The sequence below is a fragment of the Aplysia californica genome, unplaced genomic scaffold (genome assembly GCF_000002075.1).
Source record: "Aplysia californica isolate F4 #8 unplaced genomic scaffold, AplCal3.0 scaffold01247, whole genome shotgun sequence".
NCBI classification, from domain to species: domain Eukaryota; kingdom Metazoa; phylum Mollusca; class Gastropoda; order Aplysiida; family Aplysiidae; genus Aplysia; species Aplysia californica.
Window position 1 is genome coordinate 107,434 of NW_004798517.1, and position 17,286 is coordinate 124,719.

General features: G+C 38.9%; 1 protein-coding gene across 1 annotated transcript in view; it reads left to right on the plus strand.

Moving 5' to 3' along the window:
- LOC101855691 overlaps positions 1–2,521 on the plus strand; it is a gene marked incomplete at its 5' end in the record, with an annotated part of 9,015 nt that extends 6,494 nt beyond the window's left edge. The window contains 3 exon segments of the mRNA XM_005112356.2: positions 93–206; positions 561–671; positions 2,172–2,521. Coding sequence (XP_005112413.2) covers positions 93–206; positions 561–671; positions 2,172–2,351 — 405 coding nt within the window.
- Positions 2,522–17,286: the final 14,765 nt, after the last annotated feature.

Here is a 17,286-nt window from a genome sequence, read left to right on the forward strand (position 1 = left end):
TCTAATCTTCAGCACTTATATGACTATGACCTTTTTGTGTTGCAAGTGCTGTAAAACTCTTACGAAAACGAACTCTCTTCTTTTCCCCCAGCAACATCAAGTACAACATGCACGATATTCTGAGCACCAAGTTTCAGGACGAGTGGATCCGGTCTAGGCCAAGAGACGTCGGCGAAAGTACAGAGAAATACCAGCAGGAAAAGCCGGTTAATAAGTTTGTGTGTTTGCTTAATTGAATGTATGTGTGCCTCTTTGTTTGTTTGTATGTTTGTTTATTTGTTCGCTCATTTGTTTGCACAACTATTCAAATTGTGCTTGGAATTTGGAAAAACCAAGACAGACAGAAACTACACAGAGGGAAGAAAAAGAGGAAGTGGGATCCATCGGTGTTGCCATCCCGCTTCATGCTCAGCTGATTTATAGATAGATAGATACATAGATGGATGGATGGATGAATAGATAGATAGATGGATAGATATATAGATAGATAGATAAAATTTGTTACATGTAATAAAATAAGTATTGCCGTCTTGTTATTCCATGTGTTCATTTTCTAACAGAAAGTGGATTACCGGAAGTACTACCAGAACCACGCGTGTAACGTGAGGACCTACATGCCGTGCCCGAAGATACCCAGGCCACTCTGGCATATGCCCAAGTTTGCCAGGAAGGTAACGGATTTGGGTTGCTTTTTTGTTATCATTTTATTTATTTATTTATTTTATTTATTAATTACTCATTTATTTATTTATTTATTTGTCTCCTTCTCCTTCTCCTTCTCCTTCTCCTTCTCCTTCTCCTTCTCCTTCTCCTTCTCCTTCTCCTTCTCCTTCTCCTTCTCCTTCTTCTTCTTCTTCTTCTTCTTCTTCTTCTTTTTCTTCTTCTTCATCATCTTTTTCATCATCATCATTATAAAATGCATTGAGCCCATTCGTGGTAAAAATGGTTTAGTTAGCCTCCATAATCTAAATGCAATACAGTGGAATCCTGTTATAACGAGAGGGAGGGGACCGGTGCAAAATGTCTGTTATAGCAGGATTCTCGCTATAAGCGATCCAGTAATAAATTCAAGGGAAACTGTAAAGTAGGCCTATTCTATGAGTTTGATGTTTTGTTTATTTCCTTTTACTATCTCCCTTGGTGATGATTTTGTTTCAACATGACCTCTAGGTCTTACTTGATCAAAAATCGAATCAGTTTTCTTTCTCTAGCGCTAGCGATGTTGACTGGCAGCTCTGTTTTGGCGATCAGAAAGAAAGGGCTCTGGGCTAACTCGCCCGCTGTGTTTCCCCCACCCCACCACACCCTGTGGTACATTCCGTTTGCTTGCGCACACCACACATTCGCTCCATCTATCACATTGCTGTGACCTCTCCATCCACGCATAGGAAAAGTGAGAGGCATGATAGGCCTTGATAATCTAAACTACGCTTACACTGGCCTATCACGCGATGCGTTCTGCTTGTCTGCGCAAGCCACACCCTCCCTACTCAGTCGCTCCGGCCTTCATTGTTGACACACATTGGCTCTCCCATTCTTTGTTTCGCAAGATCACCAACAAGTTTCTCAACTGGCGAGGTTTTGCAATATGTATAATTGGCCTATGCACTGTGCATAGCAGCAGCAATAATCCGCAATAACCGACTCTCATGTTTTTCTGAGAGCGCTATAGCAGTATTTTATTTACAAAGGTAAAGAAGAGAAAAAAAAAACCCAGGGGTTTTCGAATAGTGTCTATATAACAGACTTCTCGTTTTTTCCAGACTCGTTATAAGTGGATTCCACTGTAATATAATTATTATTAATTTTTTCTTTTTTTTTATTTATTTTTTTTTTGGGGGGGGGGGGGGTTGTTGTTTTAGTTTGTCTATTCCCGTCGTTTTATGCAAGAACAATTCTGTAATTGTGCAAACTGAGCCCAAATTTGAAATTATTCGATTCTGTTTATTTTAACCAAAACAAAATTAAAGAATGATAGCGCGCTCATATGACCTTAGCAGTTGCGAGCGCCGTAAAACCCTATACTACATACATGCAAAGAATGATAGAGGGAAATAATCCGAAATTATGCTTAAAATTATCAAATTTTGCTAAATTATGCGGGGTGCATAAAACCACGGGGACAGGTTAAAGGTTTGTTTTGGGTTGTATTTTTTTTTCTTCTCCTCCAGGCCAAGCCCCACCTGTGTACGTTCCGCAGCGCTGGCTCCGAGCAGGCAGCCTACCAGAGCCGGCAGTATGACAGGGTGGGGCGGGAGGGGGACCTCGGGGCTGGGATAGCCATCAAGGCCCTGAACCACGTCGACTTTGAGCACTGTCCACAGCCAGTGGATGCTGTGTGCAGCAACTGAACAGAACACCTCAACACACCAAGTTCAAGTCTCAGTCTCAAGTTCAAGGACGGCATGAGTCACAGGGAAAATAATACCGGTATATTGATGACGTAGGCCTAAACAAATGGGTAACAGGGAAAGATCAGGGAAACGTAGCTTTTTTTAGAGCATCCGAGCGAAGGAATGAATGGAAAACCATGATCGCCGATGTTTGTCACAGATATGGCACTGGATGATGATGATGAGGCCTATGTCTTTTTTTCCCCAAGTGTTCATACATGTAATATGTTATGGATAACCATGGCTCTTTCAATGTACGTCGGTGTTAATTGGTCGCTTTTAATTTTAAGGACAAGCGGGCTATCCCCGATATCGGGGGTTTTCAGAAATCTTGAACTACACCAAAAGTGGGCATGGTCCTACCTCCTATAGGAGAAGTTAGGTTTCATTGGTGTGTATATTTGTTTGGTTATTATAGAGAAAACTCTCCTCGTCTTTTTTTAAAAAGAAACTGAAGATGGGTCCATAGACTTTACCTTTGATTTTGTGAAAACAGCATTTTTCGGGATAGCCCCCTTGTGCTTTAAATTTAAAAGCAACCAATTATTTTTCACAAGTACGCGAATACAGTTATTTTTATCGAATATGACACTATCTGCTGGGACGTCGTACCCTCTCAGTCTCAGCCCGGGTTGCTGAAGAGCCCCCCCCCAACCATCTTAATGAGCTAAGTTAAGTTGGAGATTGATGAGGTTGTTTTTAACATGAATCTGTTTTTACAAAATTTTACAAACCTCAACCACTGCCTCATATGGAATGCCATATTATTTGTTCATAAACGGATTTCTTGTGTACATATTATGATCCACATGACACGTACATACATCATTCTTGTACGTTTGTATGGCATAGACCATTGACACTTAGTACTACATTATATATATAAGGTCCCAGTTGTCAGTTGTCGGAAAAGCTATTTTTGAGCAATGTGGTGAAAAGCCCGAAAAAGTAAAAAGTCGTACCTGGTCAAACAATTTGTTCCATCAGATTCAGAAAACGCACGTTGAACAATTTCTTCAAAATTAATTGAAATTGAAAAGATTTTTATACATGTAAATGTAATATGTTAAGCCTAGATTTTCTCATTCTTTTTTTAATTAATTATTTTTGCAACGTGTTGTACTTCAAGAAAGGGGACAAATTATGTCCTAGAAGTTGTTTTTTTCTCCAAACTTTGTTCTTAAACCCTGTGTTACAAAATGAGAGATATCTTTAAAAGTACTCAGGATATATTTCATAGATTTTTTTTTAAAATCAGCGTATTCAGCATAAAATTTTTAACAAGAATATGCCTTTGTTTTGATATTCAAAATTTCCGACAACTGGGACTTTTCTCCTTCTCCAGTTACACATACATTTTTTCCCCCAGTCAATTCTCTCCATCAGTCTGCTGTTGAGACATCGTATCCCTCTCAGCCAAGGTTGGCTTTCCTAAATTATAATCGAAATTGTGCTGAAGTTGAACATGATTGAAAATACACATACGTAGGCTTCCTTCAATAATTATGTTCCTTTCAGTAAATGAATACATAAGCATGTAGCCTACTGTTAGTTATATGTTCAGTTAACAGGAATTGCTACGTGTTTTGTCCTGATTCATCATTTAAGGACACAAACTATGCAAAACAGTTAAAGATTCGTATTGTTTTTAAAGGCTACTAGATATAATTGTTTTAACATCCACTAAATGTAAATTAAAAATAAATTACATATTGTTTTGTTTTTTAATCCCTAACCAAAAGAATTCGAGTTTGATTTTTTTTTCCAATTCTGTGTGCGTTTTCCTTCTTTTCTGATGAAGCCATCTCAAAGTCAAAGACGGAGCTTCTGTTCCCTGCATGATTGACAGTCGATGTACAGAACATCGAAAAAGAACATAATTCACCTGTCCTTATCTCTGAGTTGGTGTGCTTGCCGTAAATAAACGTCCAACCAACAGATCTTGATACACACGAATTTTCGCTGTTAAAACTTGATACTCGCCAATGTACTTGCCCATAGTTTTGTATACAAGGCCTTTATAAAGCAGCCTTAATGCACCATTATAGAAGGTACATGTACATATCGTGGCATTGGGGAATCGGAGATTTTGGTTTGTTTGTTTCAGTAAAGAGAAATAGATCTGCATCGATACAATATTCTGTCCCCGTCGTTTTATGCAAGAAAAATTTGGAAATTATGCAAACTGAACCCCAAAATGTGAAATTATGCGATTCTGTTAATTTTAACAAAGAATGATACAGGAAAGTAATCAGAAATTAAGCAAAAAATGATCAAATTTTGCTAAATTATGCGGGGTCACAGAATATAGGTCATTTAGAGCTGGGAAAAAGTAGGAAAGACAGAAAAAAAACCCAGAGGGAAAGTAAAGAAATAGGACCTACCAGTCAGTACTACCCTCCAACCACATGCAGAGATTTTGGCAACTTCTGTGATGTGTCTCGTACCTGTCCCCGTGGTTTTATGCACCCCGCATAATTTAGCAAAATTTGAACATTTTTTGGAGCATAATTACTGATTATTTTCCTAGCTTTACCATTCTTTGTTAAGGGCTGGTGGGGCACCTAGAAATCGTGTTTTGGTGTCAAATTATGCAAATTGGGGTTATTACATATTTTAGTACCTGGGCATTTCCTGAACAATTTCCAGAAACGTACGTAAACCTTGCTACACCCTAAAGCAGAGTTTTTAAATCAAGGTTTTCTGCGAAAGCGTATGTTTTCCAGCCCTTTCTTACCTTTGTCAGCCTTTTTCTCACAATTCCATTTTTTCACACATTGTCCCATTTTCCTGCTGTTTCTTTTTCAATTTTTATGTAACTTTCACAGAATACCAACAACACCTAGTTCTAAATTTTGGCATGTTGAATTTTTAATTAATGGATTTGTTTTTGATTTATGGGCTTAGAAAGCATGAATTTTTTTATTTTAAAAAAAACAACCCATCAGTAAGTGTCATAAAATAAAAACTAAAGCATATATAAAAAATTCAACAAGCTAAATTTAAGAGCCCCATATTTACTGTTGGTATGCCAAATTAAAAGTGAGTCAGTTAATAAATAACGGAATGCAATGGGATTGAAAAGGGCATACAAAATCCAATATGGCCGCCGTTTCCATAGCAACCGATTCACAATAAACTTTTTGAACTATTGATTTCAAATCCCCAACAACACACGATGTCCCACAGAAAATATGGGCACTCTAGGCCTTGTAATAGCCCAAATAAATTTTAGGTGCCCCACCAGCCCTTAAAATTGATAGAATCGCATAATTTCACATTTTTTGGGCTCAGTTTGCATAATTTCTGAATTTTTCTTGCATAAAATAAATAATTGTGTAGTTCTATGATTTACCAAGCACTGGTGTCTGTGGTGCAGCTATTGGCTGGCCCCGCGGAAAATTACATTTTTGAAATAGAAAAATTGCAAAAAAATGCAAGGTAGACCGCCTAAAAATTGCAAAAAATTGCAACCTTCCCATCCCAGGCGTATTAGTACGGGCTTAACATTTTTAGTTTTAAAAACATGACAATTTTGAGTACCAGTAGCATAAAAGCAGCAGAGCCTTTTAAAAAATCAAGACAAACAATACAAATTCATCAAATGTTATTAACAACATTTACTAGGAACAACACACGAGTACGTTAACAATAAAGTTATCGACCAAATATAATATGATAACGCGTGACACAAAATAACGGAACCCTCAGTTTTCGTAATAACTTTTAAATGAAGGCATCAAATTTGACCAAATGTAGTACATACCGGGTACTTGGTTCATGCAAAAATCTAGAAGTGTATGAGGTTTAGTCTATAAAAAACAAAAAAATGACGAGAGATTTTCGAAACAACCTCTAAATACAAAATAAGCTTATGCTCTAATCAAACCAGATCCTGTTCTATTTTTCTCTTGTAACCTTCGACACACCGGAAATCTGTATTTAGATCTATTTCAGATATTTTCTCTTTTAAAACCGGCATGGTATTGTTATAACACTATGTCAAATCGTAAAATACAGCAATTTTTTTCCCATTTATAAACAATAGTAATACCAGGGTTTCTGCCATGAACTTCCCATCAAATTCAAGGAGGTTTCAAGGAGAAATTTTTAAATTCAAGGAGATTTGGTCAAAAAATTCATGACGAAAGCCTATTTTCGACAAAGGCCTACACTTGTCCGAAAGGAACCACATCATAGTTTCGATTTTCCTACAAAAACTGTTCCCAGGGTGCCTGCCAACCCGGCTTCTCAATTTTCCAGGCGGTTGGGGGAGGGGGGGGGGGCTCATCCATTCTCCAGGGGCATGTTACATAACAATGACAGTGCATGCTCCATTTATATATGATATATATATAATATACACACACACACACACGTGGCACGCACCCATGTAGGTACATTCAGGGTCCCCACCAAATCCTGGAAAATTTTTTCAAGACCCTAATTCGAGGGAAAAATCAGGCCGCTGCGCGTCAAGAATTATCCCCAAAAAAGCCAATCTATCAATGATAAAAAGTCAAAATGTCTATAAATGAATGCGAATGTACATTTTGTAGTATAGTCTTCAAACAATAGATGACTATAATACTGGGTGACTGCCAACCCAGCTTCTCAATTTTCCAAGGGAGGGGCCTCATCCATTTTCCAGGAACACGTTACATAACCATGAAAGCGTGTGCTCCATTTATATCTGATATAATACATGTTTATGTTTGTGAATACACACACACACACACACATGTAAGTACATTATATCCAGTCAACAACATGTCAGTGTGGCACTGGGATCTTGAGAGACTTTGGTATTTCAGTCTGTTCTTACTTATTTATATTTTCCCCTCACAATATTAGCCAACATAACAAACTATAGGCCCTGTTTTGAGCCTGAGAAAAGACCTAGAACTAGAATACCGACTGTCAATAACCAGTCTGGGTGTCATGATTCATAATAAACGTGAAGAGGAAAACCATTGCTGCAACTCAAAGAAGAGTAATATTAGTAATAACTAGAATGGCTCAAGTACACCTATTCAGAGTGAGGTGTAAGAACGGGGGGGGGGGGGGGGGGGCAAGATGCAGTAACATTGAAAATCTGCCAATCTTGAACAGAAAGCTAAAATATAGATATAAATTACAATCACCCCATCCAATGAAATGCGAACACTTTAGTTCAATACTGTCCTCAGAGAAATTCGCGCGCGCAACCCGCAAGTTGCGTACGCAACTTTTGGCATCAGCGCAACTCTTGCGCAACTTTTGCCATTTTTGTGAATTCGCGAATTTTAGGCAATTTTCTGCAAAAGTTGGAAAAATAATAATTTAATTTCGGTAAAAATAACCGAAATTTTCTTCCACAACTAAAAATAAATAATAAATAACAACGCGAAGGGGTCAATTCGTACCTGAAATTAGATCTACCACTTCCTTTGCACTACGGGGTGCCCAGTGCCCGTTGCGGATGAGATCGGGCTGGGATGATCGCCCGACTCGTTGCCTGAAAACAACGCGTTTCTTTTTGAGGCAATGAGTCGGGCGCGATCGATTTGTGCCACGATAGCCACTATGCGCCGTCAGTCTGTCGAGCAAACCGACCCGTCCCGACCTGACCAGGACCTCCTCAAAATAGTCCTGTTTGGACTGAATCATCTTCTTCTACTTCTTGATCTAGCTAAATCTAGACTCTAGATATCTATATAGAGTAAACTCAATCGTAAACACGATCGTCTGATTACTTAGCTTGCTTGGTTCCGTAGCACCAGGTAGATAGATCTAATATAAAAATTTGTGAAAGACTAAATCTTAGGCCAGGAGGGTAGATCTAGACATGGATCGATTCATCCAGAAAACCCTTAGGGGACGTTCAAATATAATCTTACGCCTGGAAAAGGCCAAAAAAAGGGGGGGGGTGTCTTGACTCCTGTAAAAGAAAAGTGTAAGAAGGGGGGAGGGGGAGGTCTTGAACCAATGTAATTTTCACTTTTGTAAGGTGAAAAAATAACAAGGAAAATAATTTATGACAACATAAATTTTTAAAGACAAAACATGACATAAAAAAGAGTAAACTTTGCTATTAGTGCTATTCACTTAGAAGTTTTTCCGGAAAAGTTCCGCTTATACCATATTAATTATTACATGTATGTCACGTGTATGATTTTAACACAGATTTGCACAATATATATGTCATATTATTATAAGCGAATAAATATAAATATTACGGGATATGGGGTGGGGGAGGAAAATGTAAGAAAAGTGTGAAAAGGGGGGGGGGGGGGGGGACGGGGGTGCAAAAATCCCCCAAAAGGTGTAAGATTATATTTAAACTGTTTTGGTACACCATACAACCTCCATGCAGTTTTTGTTTTACTGCGGTAGAGATTCACATTTAACTTTTGATTTTGATCTAACAAAACTCACGTTGGTTACTTTGATTGCAATGAGCATGCCAACAATGTATTCCAATATATTCCATGGCATTTTTTAGCTCTGTACACGTCTTGCAACTTTTCTTGCAACTTTTTGCAACTTTTGCTATTTTCAAATTTTCTAAGGAAACTACAAGGCTGACTGACTGAGACAACTTTTGACGGAGAACCTGGATACCTAGAGGTGTTATCTCTAGCTCAGAGGTTAGTGGTGAATGCCTCACCAATGGCTATGGTCACTATTAGCTGCCGTCATGCATTCTGAGTGTAATTAGTTTGTGCGTTTGGCTTCATCTTGTTTTTACATTTTCTGTTCTTATTAATACGTTTTTTTTCGTTTCTTCCTCAAAAGAGGAAAGAAAAATGTTTTTAAAAGACATCTGGACCTACCTGTCAAACATGAAACATCTGCAGACATGAGAACAACTTTTGACTGATTGAACAATTGAACAGGCTCAAGGAACAAAACCCCTAACCCTAAAACCCCTAACTCGTAAGATCTTTTAACAAGCGAAATGATCAATTTGTCAATTAAATGACTTATTACTGATATTACTTCCCTTTAGTCACACGGCGAGGTGTTTGGTTAACTTGTTTTGTGAAAAATGCGGAAAAATCGTGAAAACGGGGAATCCAAAATTATGCAAATGTTGCGGAATTATGCGGAAAAAAAAACGCGGTTGCACAATCGCATAATCCGACGCAGACAGCCTTGTGTACTTGCGAGCGCCGTAAAACCTCTTCTAAAAAAAAACAAAAAAAACTTCTGAAGCTGCCCACTTTTGGCATAGGTCAAGATTTCTGGAAACCCCAGAAATCTGGTTTAGCCAGCTTTTCCTTTTATTTAAAAGCGACCGAATTAGATTATTTCCCCTCTCCATTCCTATATGAAACCCGCATCAGTTTTGATATTGACATTTCTCGTGGCAAAATTACAATCCGTCGTTAGCACTCATGAGTGTTCAAACATGCATCACTTAAAATGTTAAAATAATTCTATTACATTGTACTTGTGTATGGTTATTATTAACTAGTTTAAGTTGACATAAAATAAATACACCCTTTGCTTGCGTAACATGAAACTTCAGAATGTTTCCCAGGTATTACAGCTTATTCGGAGTGGAAAAGGCAAAACAGACAGCCACAATTACAACAGGGAGTGTAGGTGTGGGCGTGGGGGGAGGGGGGTGGAAGTAAGACATGCTACTTAGTGCCCTCCAACCTCCCAGGTCGTGATGAAACAGAACAAACAATAACAATAGAGCAAACAATCTATTTCGGTTGCAGAGGGACCTGTTCAACGTTATGGTCATTCACGAAATTATGCATGACCTCTCTCTGTCTCTCTCTCTGTCTGTCTCTCTGTCTGTCTCTCTGTCTGTCTCTCTGTCTGTCTCTCTGTCTGTCTCTCTATCTGTCTCTCTGTCTCTCTCTCTGTCTGACTCTCTGTCTCTCTCTCTCTCTCTCTCTCTCTCTGTCTCTCTGTCTCTCTCTCTCTCTCTCTCTCTAAAACCAAAAGACACTCCCCACAAAAAAAACAACACTCGCAGTCCGCACTTTGAGTCTCACAGTGAGGTATGATTCAGCATGAGTGTCTGTGTGTGTGTGTGTGTGTGTGTGTGTGTGTGTGTGTGTGTGTGTGTGTGTGTGTGTATGTGTGTGTATGTGTGTGTGTATGTGTGTGTGTATGTGGGGGTGAGAGAAAGGGGGGGGAGGGAGTGGGTGTGAGAGAGAGTGATACAGAGAGAGAAGGAGAGACACGGTGACAGACATACAGAGAGACAGACAGACAAAGAGAGAAAGAGTGTGCCATTGCAGAATACCTTATCGCTACAGCAAAGACACCTTATATCTCGTAAATGTTAATGCTCAACACCCTCATCTACTTGACATTGATCATTTATGAGGCAGGCTGTGCTGTTCCTGCCTATCAATCATGGCCAACGAGGACACAGAGGAATACAGTATCCCAGCAGACAGAACAAGATACAAAATTTTTAAAAACTCTTTCCATTCAAAAATCAAACTCAAGTCTACTGAGTGCCAAGGCAAAGAGCCTAACTTCTACACGCGACTCTGGTACATCTAATTAAACATGAATAAAAAGAAAGCACAAGACAAAGTGGAAGACATATAATATATATATAAATTTAATATGACCCTGAGGTACATATACAACATGAATGCAAAAATGAGCAATTACTTTTGACATACGGTATTATTAATTGGGAATAACCATGAAGAGATAAAGAATTTTAAAAAACACCCCAAGTAACGTCTGATGATGGCAATGAAAATGATCATGAAAAGGGACTTTTCAAACAAAATAATTTCCATTCAGATGAGAGAAAAAGTAAGACAGACAGAAAGAAATGACAGAAGGAAAGGAAAGAAGTTGGACCTTCTATTTGTTTGTTTGTTTGAGTAGGTGTTTTACGACACTCTTGATTCAGTTTTGTTCTTAGGACCTACTTCTAGGGGCGCTCTCCAATCACTCATGATAAAAAGAGGAATGAACATGAATACCTAGCCAATAATACAAACAAAAACTAGTAAGATAAATTCCACACAGTAAATTTATTTTCTGCTGCCCACACAAAAGGAGCTCTTTGCACAGTTTTGAAAAGTCCAAAAAGACAGGTAAACTGACATACCTAGTACATAATATCAATGACAGTTCAGACAACCTTTTTACGCCTTCAATCATGCCGCTGTCACTGAAACTTCTCCCTCAGACAAACTAAAAAGTGTTCTGAGGGGTCAACAATAAGCGGTCAGATGTAAGTCATTATATGAGGCCTAAGAAGAGTCAATTCAAGACATGAATAATTAATAAAAGGTCAACAACATGGGGTCGGACAAACGGTAAATTTCTATAAGGTCACCAAGCAGGGTCGGACTGAAGTCAAGACAACAGTCCTGAGGGTCAACAACGAGGGATAGGACTAAAGTTAAATTTATAAATGGTCAATAACAAGGCATCGAGGCTAAGTCAAGACATGAGTCTTGAGGGTCAACAATGAGGGGTCGGACTAAAGGAAAAGTTATAAATGGTCTACAAAGAGGGATTGAAGCTAAGTGAAGACATGAGTCTTGAGGGTCAACAACGAGGGGTCGGACTAAATAATCAACATTAGGAGTTGGAGTTAAGTCAAGACATGAGTCCTGGGGGTCAACAACGTGGGGTTGGACTAAAGGTAAATTTATAAACGGTCAACAACGAGGGATAGAGGCTCGGCTAAGTCAAGACATGAGTCCTCCTGAGGGTCAACAACGTGGGGTCGGACTAAAGGCAGAGTTATAAATTATCAATAATGAGGTGCAGGGGTGAAGTCAAGACATGAATCTTGAGGGTCAACAACATGGGGTGGACTAAAGGTAAAATTCTAAAGGGTCAACCAGAGGGGGCAGACCAAAGTCAAGACAGTCCTGAGGGTCAACAACATGGGGTTGGACTAAAAGAAAAAATCATAAATGGTCAACAACGAGGGCTCGGATTGAAGGTCAAATTCTAAAGTGTCACGCAGAGGGGACGGATCGAAGTCAAGACATGTGTTCTGAGGGTCAACAATGTGAAAAAGGACAAAAGGCACAGTTATATAAACGGTCAACAACGAGGGGTTGGGGGAAAGTCAAGACATGATTCTTGAGGGTCAACAACGTGGGGTCGGACTAAAGGCAAAGTTTTAAATTATCAATAACGAGGGGTAGGGGTTAAGTCAAGAAATGAATCTTGAGGGTCAACAACAAGGGGTTGGAATATAGGCAAAGTACTATGGTCAACAACGATGGGTTGGAGCTTAGTCAAGTTTTGAGGGTCAACAACGTGGGGTCGGACTAAAGGAAAAAAAATTAATAGTCAACAGCGAGGGGTTGGAGTTGGAGCTTAGTCGTTAGGGTCAACAACATGGGGTTGGATTGAAGGTCAAGTTCTAAAGGGTCACCAAGAGGGGACAGATCGAAGTCAAGACATGAGTCCTGAGGGTCAACAATGTGGGGTTGGACGAAAGGTAAATTTGTAAATTTATAAACGGTCAACAACGAGGGATAGCTGGGGCTAAGTCAAGACAAGATGTCCTGAGGGTCAACAACGTGGGATAGCTGGGGCTAAGTCAAGACAAGATGTCCTGAGGGTCAACAACGTGGGATAGCTGGGGCTGTCAAGACACGAGTCCTGAGGGTCAACAACGTGGGGTCAGACAAAAGGTAAAGTTATAAACGACCAACAATGAAGGATGGGAAGTAAGTCAAGACACGAGTCTTGTGGGTCAACAACGAGGGGTCGGACTAAACGTAAAGTTCGAAACTGTCACAAAGAGGGGGAGGACTTAAGTCAAAACATATGAGGCCTGAGGGTCAACAACATGGGGTCAAAATAACAATGCTGATAATTTCTATAGCACCCACTCCCGTGTGAACACAGCTTTGGGCGCTTTACATGTACAAACTATTTTCTCACTCGCATACGTGCGTGCGCACGCACACACACACACACGCGCGCGCACACACACACACACACACACACTCACAATCACGCACACATTACACGCACACACATCTACTTGCTTGTTACAAAATGAGCACATACAAATACATAATAAAATAATATAAACTATGCAATTCGCACAATACATAAATGGATACATAGTCATTTACATAAACATTGTACTGAACATGAATCTACTGACATGATGATTTCATTAAATGTGTCTTTAAAGATATTTTAAATTTAGACTCAGATGCGGAATGTCTCAAGGGTTGGGGAAGAGAGTTCCAAACTGATGGAGCAAGGTAGGCAAACGATCTTTCAGCTAATTTTTTTACCTCCCTTTCTGGGACTCTTAAAAGATACTGATCGCCTGATCTTAGTGATCTAGAGTTTGGAGCATAAATTTGGATGAGATCACTGATATATGAGGGAGCTTTATTATTGGCACATTTATGATATAATATTGTAATTTTATATGCTATTCTAGCTGACAAAGGGAGCCAATGCAACGTTCTTAAGATGGGAGTAATGTGATTCCTCTTCGTTTTTCAGTAGTACTAGTCTTGCAGCTTCATTTTGAAAATGTAACTTGTGAAGAGTGGTATTTGGTATGTTAGTTAATAAAGCACTGCAATGATCGAAGCGTGAAAACAAAGATGACACGAGCGTTTTCAATGAGCCTTCATTCAAAAACAGATATATGACAAAAGAAAAAGTTTTAAGTAATCAACAACGAGGCGTTGGAGCTAAGTCAAGACATGAGTCCTGAGGGTTAACAACGTGGGGTCGGACCAAAGGTAAAGTTCTAAATAATCAACAATATGGGGGTGGAGCTATGTTAATAAGTCCTACTAAAGGGTCACCAAGAGGGGTTGGAGCTAAGTCAAGGAATGTGGGGTCAAAGTAAAGTTCTAACAGGTTAACAAGAAGGGATCAGAATAAAGTTCCAAAGCTTTTACAAAGAGGGGCTGGAGTAAATCTCCAACAAAAACATGAAGACCTGAGTATATACACATTGGCTGTTGAACCATTTTTCTTACAGTAAACAAGCTTTTCGTTGTGTTTAAAAAAATATTTTGTAGTGCTCTAAAGGCTTTCAATTTTGTTGAACCAGTGGACTTCAAACTTTTCACAACTCCAAACTTCAAGTTAAGAAAATATTGGTGGTATCAGAACGTCTACCACAGAAGGTCAAAGGCCAAACTAACAGCTTGCAGCGCTTGTTTATATGTTTTTGATCAAGTCATGATTGATTGAGTAGGTGTTTTACGGCACTATCGACCCAATTTGATCAAGTCAGTCAACATTAACAGCACCAACAAAGTGCAAGAAATATTACAGAATAAAAAATCCACTCCAACAACCTCACACTCAAACTCAAAATCAGCAGGAAGCTCTACCCACACCATTCTACCCCTGCAACCCCCCCCCCCCCCAAAAAAAAAACAAAACCTACACTGACCCCTCAACTACCTCCCGCCATGGCCATGGCAATATCTACAAAATCCTACTCTGAACCTAGCCTATCCACCTAGCTCCCTATCAACCTATCTGCCTATCTCTTCAGCCCCACTGCGTCATTTTAAGCCTGAGTGTGATATACGGAAATCGTAGCAACAGAGCACTGTGAGACCTGTTTGACCAGAAAAGTGGCTAGACCTTCTGTTGTCACCAAAGTTTGCATTGAAAGTAAGGAACAAAACCTCTTATGATTCTATATCAGTGACAATGTTTCTAAGTAGCTTCATTACAAAATCTCCATCTGGACATCATACAAGGAACATTGTTTTCTTGAGTCTTTGCTGGTTTTTACAGCACTATCAACACAATTTATTGTACGGTGAGCTGGCCTCCGCAAAGCAAGTGCAAGGGCACCCCCATCTTCGCTTCAAAGATGTGTGCAAGCGAGATATGAAATCACTTGATATGGGCTCTTAGGTGGGAGACACTGGGAGCTGGTCTCATCAGAGGTGAAGCCCGACTGCGACAGGCAGCTGAAGACAAACGCCATCACCGAAAGAACAGACAGAGGCTACCAACGCAGGAAGACACCATTCACAAGTGCAGCCATGGCTACAAGGACTGCCATTTTGTGTGGACCTCTTCAGCCACAGCAGGCGCTGCTCTCGAACCTGAAATCTCCTACGGCGCAGATCCATAGTATCCTGAGACTGAAGGATGCCATGCCATAAACACAATTTCACATGAGAGAAATAAAACAGCCAACTGTTAAAGTAGTCCATGGTAGTCATCTGGAGGAATTGACATGTCTATTCAAGAGTAGCTGCATATTGAAGGATTCTTGATGCCTGGCAATTGTCTGTAGTGTTAGTTCTTGAATGACTAATTGAAGAAAAAAATTTTCACAGTGCTATTGGCACAATTTGATCATGTTAGCACAGCACTCATTTGGCTGGATGTCATGTGCAGCGTGGGGATGTTACCATCCAGGGTGAGTGGAAGGTCCTTCCTGTCAGGGCATGGTATCTGCTTCTTTGGTAGCTGTTAACTGTTGGCTTGACATCTTTCTAAGAAAAATATATAAGGTAGCTTGAGTTACTAAATTTGAATAAAGGCAATATACATAGCTGCAATAATGGTCACTTAGTGCACACATGAGAAATAAAGTTACGGAGAAAAAGTAAAAAAAGAGATGACCCTACAAAGGCATTCTCCACCCAACAGCTATAAGAAATAGTGGTAGTTTTTAATGGTGTATAATTTAACGAGGCAATTTTTTCATTTAAGTGCCAACTACAGATTTTCCTAAAATCTGCCTTTCATAGCACTTATTAAAAGGACGGGTAGACATTTTTAAAAATCTATCAGCACATATGTTTAAAAACTTTTCCTTTATTTATTTTTTCTTAAGAACTTGCATCTGTATAATTTGTAAATTTTTCAAAGTAGAAAAAGGGTCGCTATAAAATTGTTTACTGCCGGTTTAAAAAGACAGACATTTATAAAAGATCTGTCAGTATATGTTTTATCATTTGCCCTTTCCACCTAAATGACAAATTAAAACTTTAAACTTTAAATCAGAAAAACCAATTGGTATTTTTATAATTTTACTTCAATAATAAATAAACAAGTAGTGTTCTAAGACATATTTCCCAGACAAATACCTCCTGTAGATGCTCCTGTCTGTGGGTGCTCCTCCGGCTGGTCCTCCTGTCCGCGGCTGGTCCTGGTGATGAAGACGTGTCAATTAATAATATCCTCTTGATTATATACAATAATTATTGTAACTGTTTCAGAAAATAAAAAGAGTGCCTTTTTAATACTTTTTACTACTAGTTTAAAATACCAGAAGGACATTTATAAAAATCTGTCAGAAAATACGTTTTATTATTTTTCCTTTTCACTTAAATGCAACTTCTCTGGTGATGAAGACGTGTCAATTCATACAATCGTCTTACATCTAAGGGCTACAGTTTTGTATTTTTGTTTCAGAAAATAAAAAGACTCGTTATAATATTATTTGCTACCAGTTTAAAAGGACATAAGGACATTGATAAAAACCTGTCAGTAAATACATTTTATTATGTTCTCTTTTCACCTAAATGCCAATAAAAAACCCAACAAACTTTCACCACGAAATAAAAAAAAACCCAAGAAATTTATTTTTCTAATTTTACTTTAACAATTAACAAATAATTTTCCAAGACATATTTCCTAAACAAATACCTCCTGTAGATGCTCCTATCTGTGGGTGCTCCTCCGGCTGTTCCTCCTGTCCCCGGCTGGTCCTGATGATGAAGACGTGTCAATACAATCGTATTGCAACTATACAGTTTGTATTTTTGCTTGAGAAAAAAACAGTCGCTATATTTTCTACTATCGGGTTTAAAGGCCATAATAACAGTTATAAAAACCTGTCAGTATACCGGCATACGTTTTATTATATTACCTTTTCACATAAATATTTTTTTTTAACTTTCACTTTGAAATTGAAAAAAGCTCCACCAGCAATTTTTCG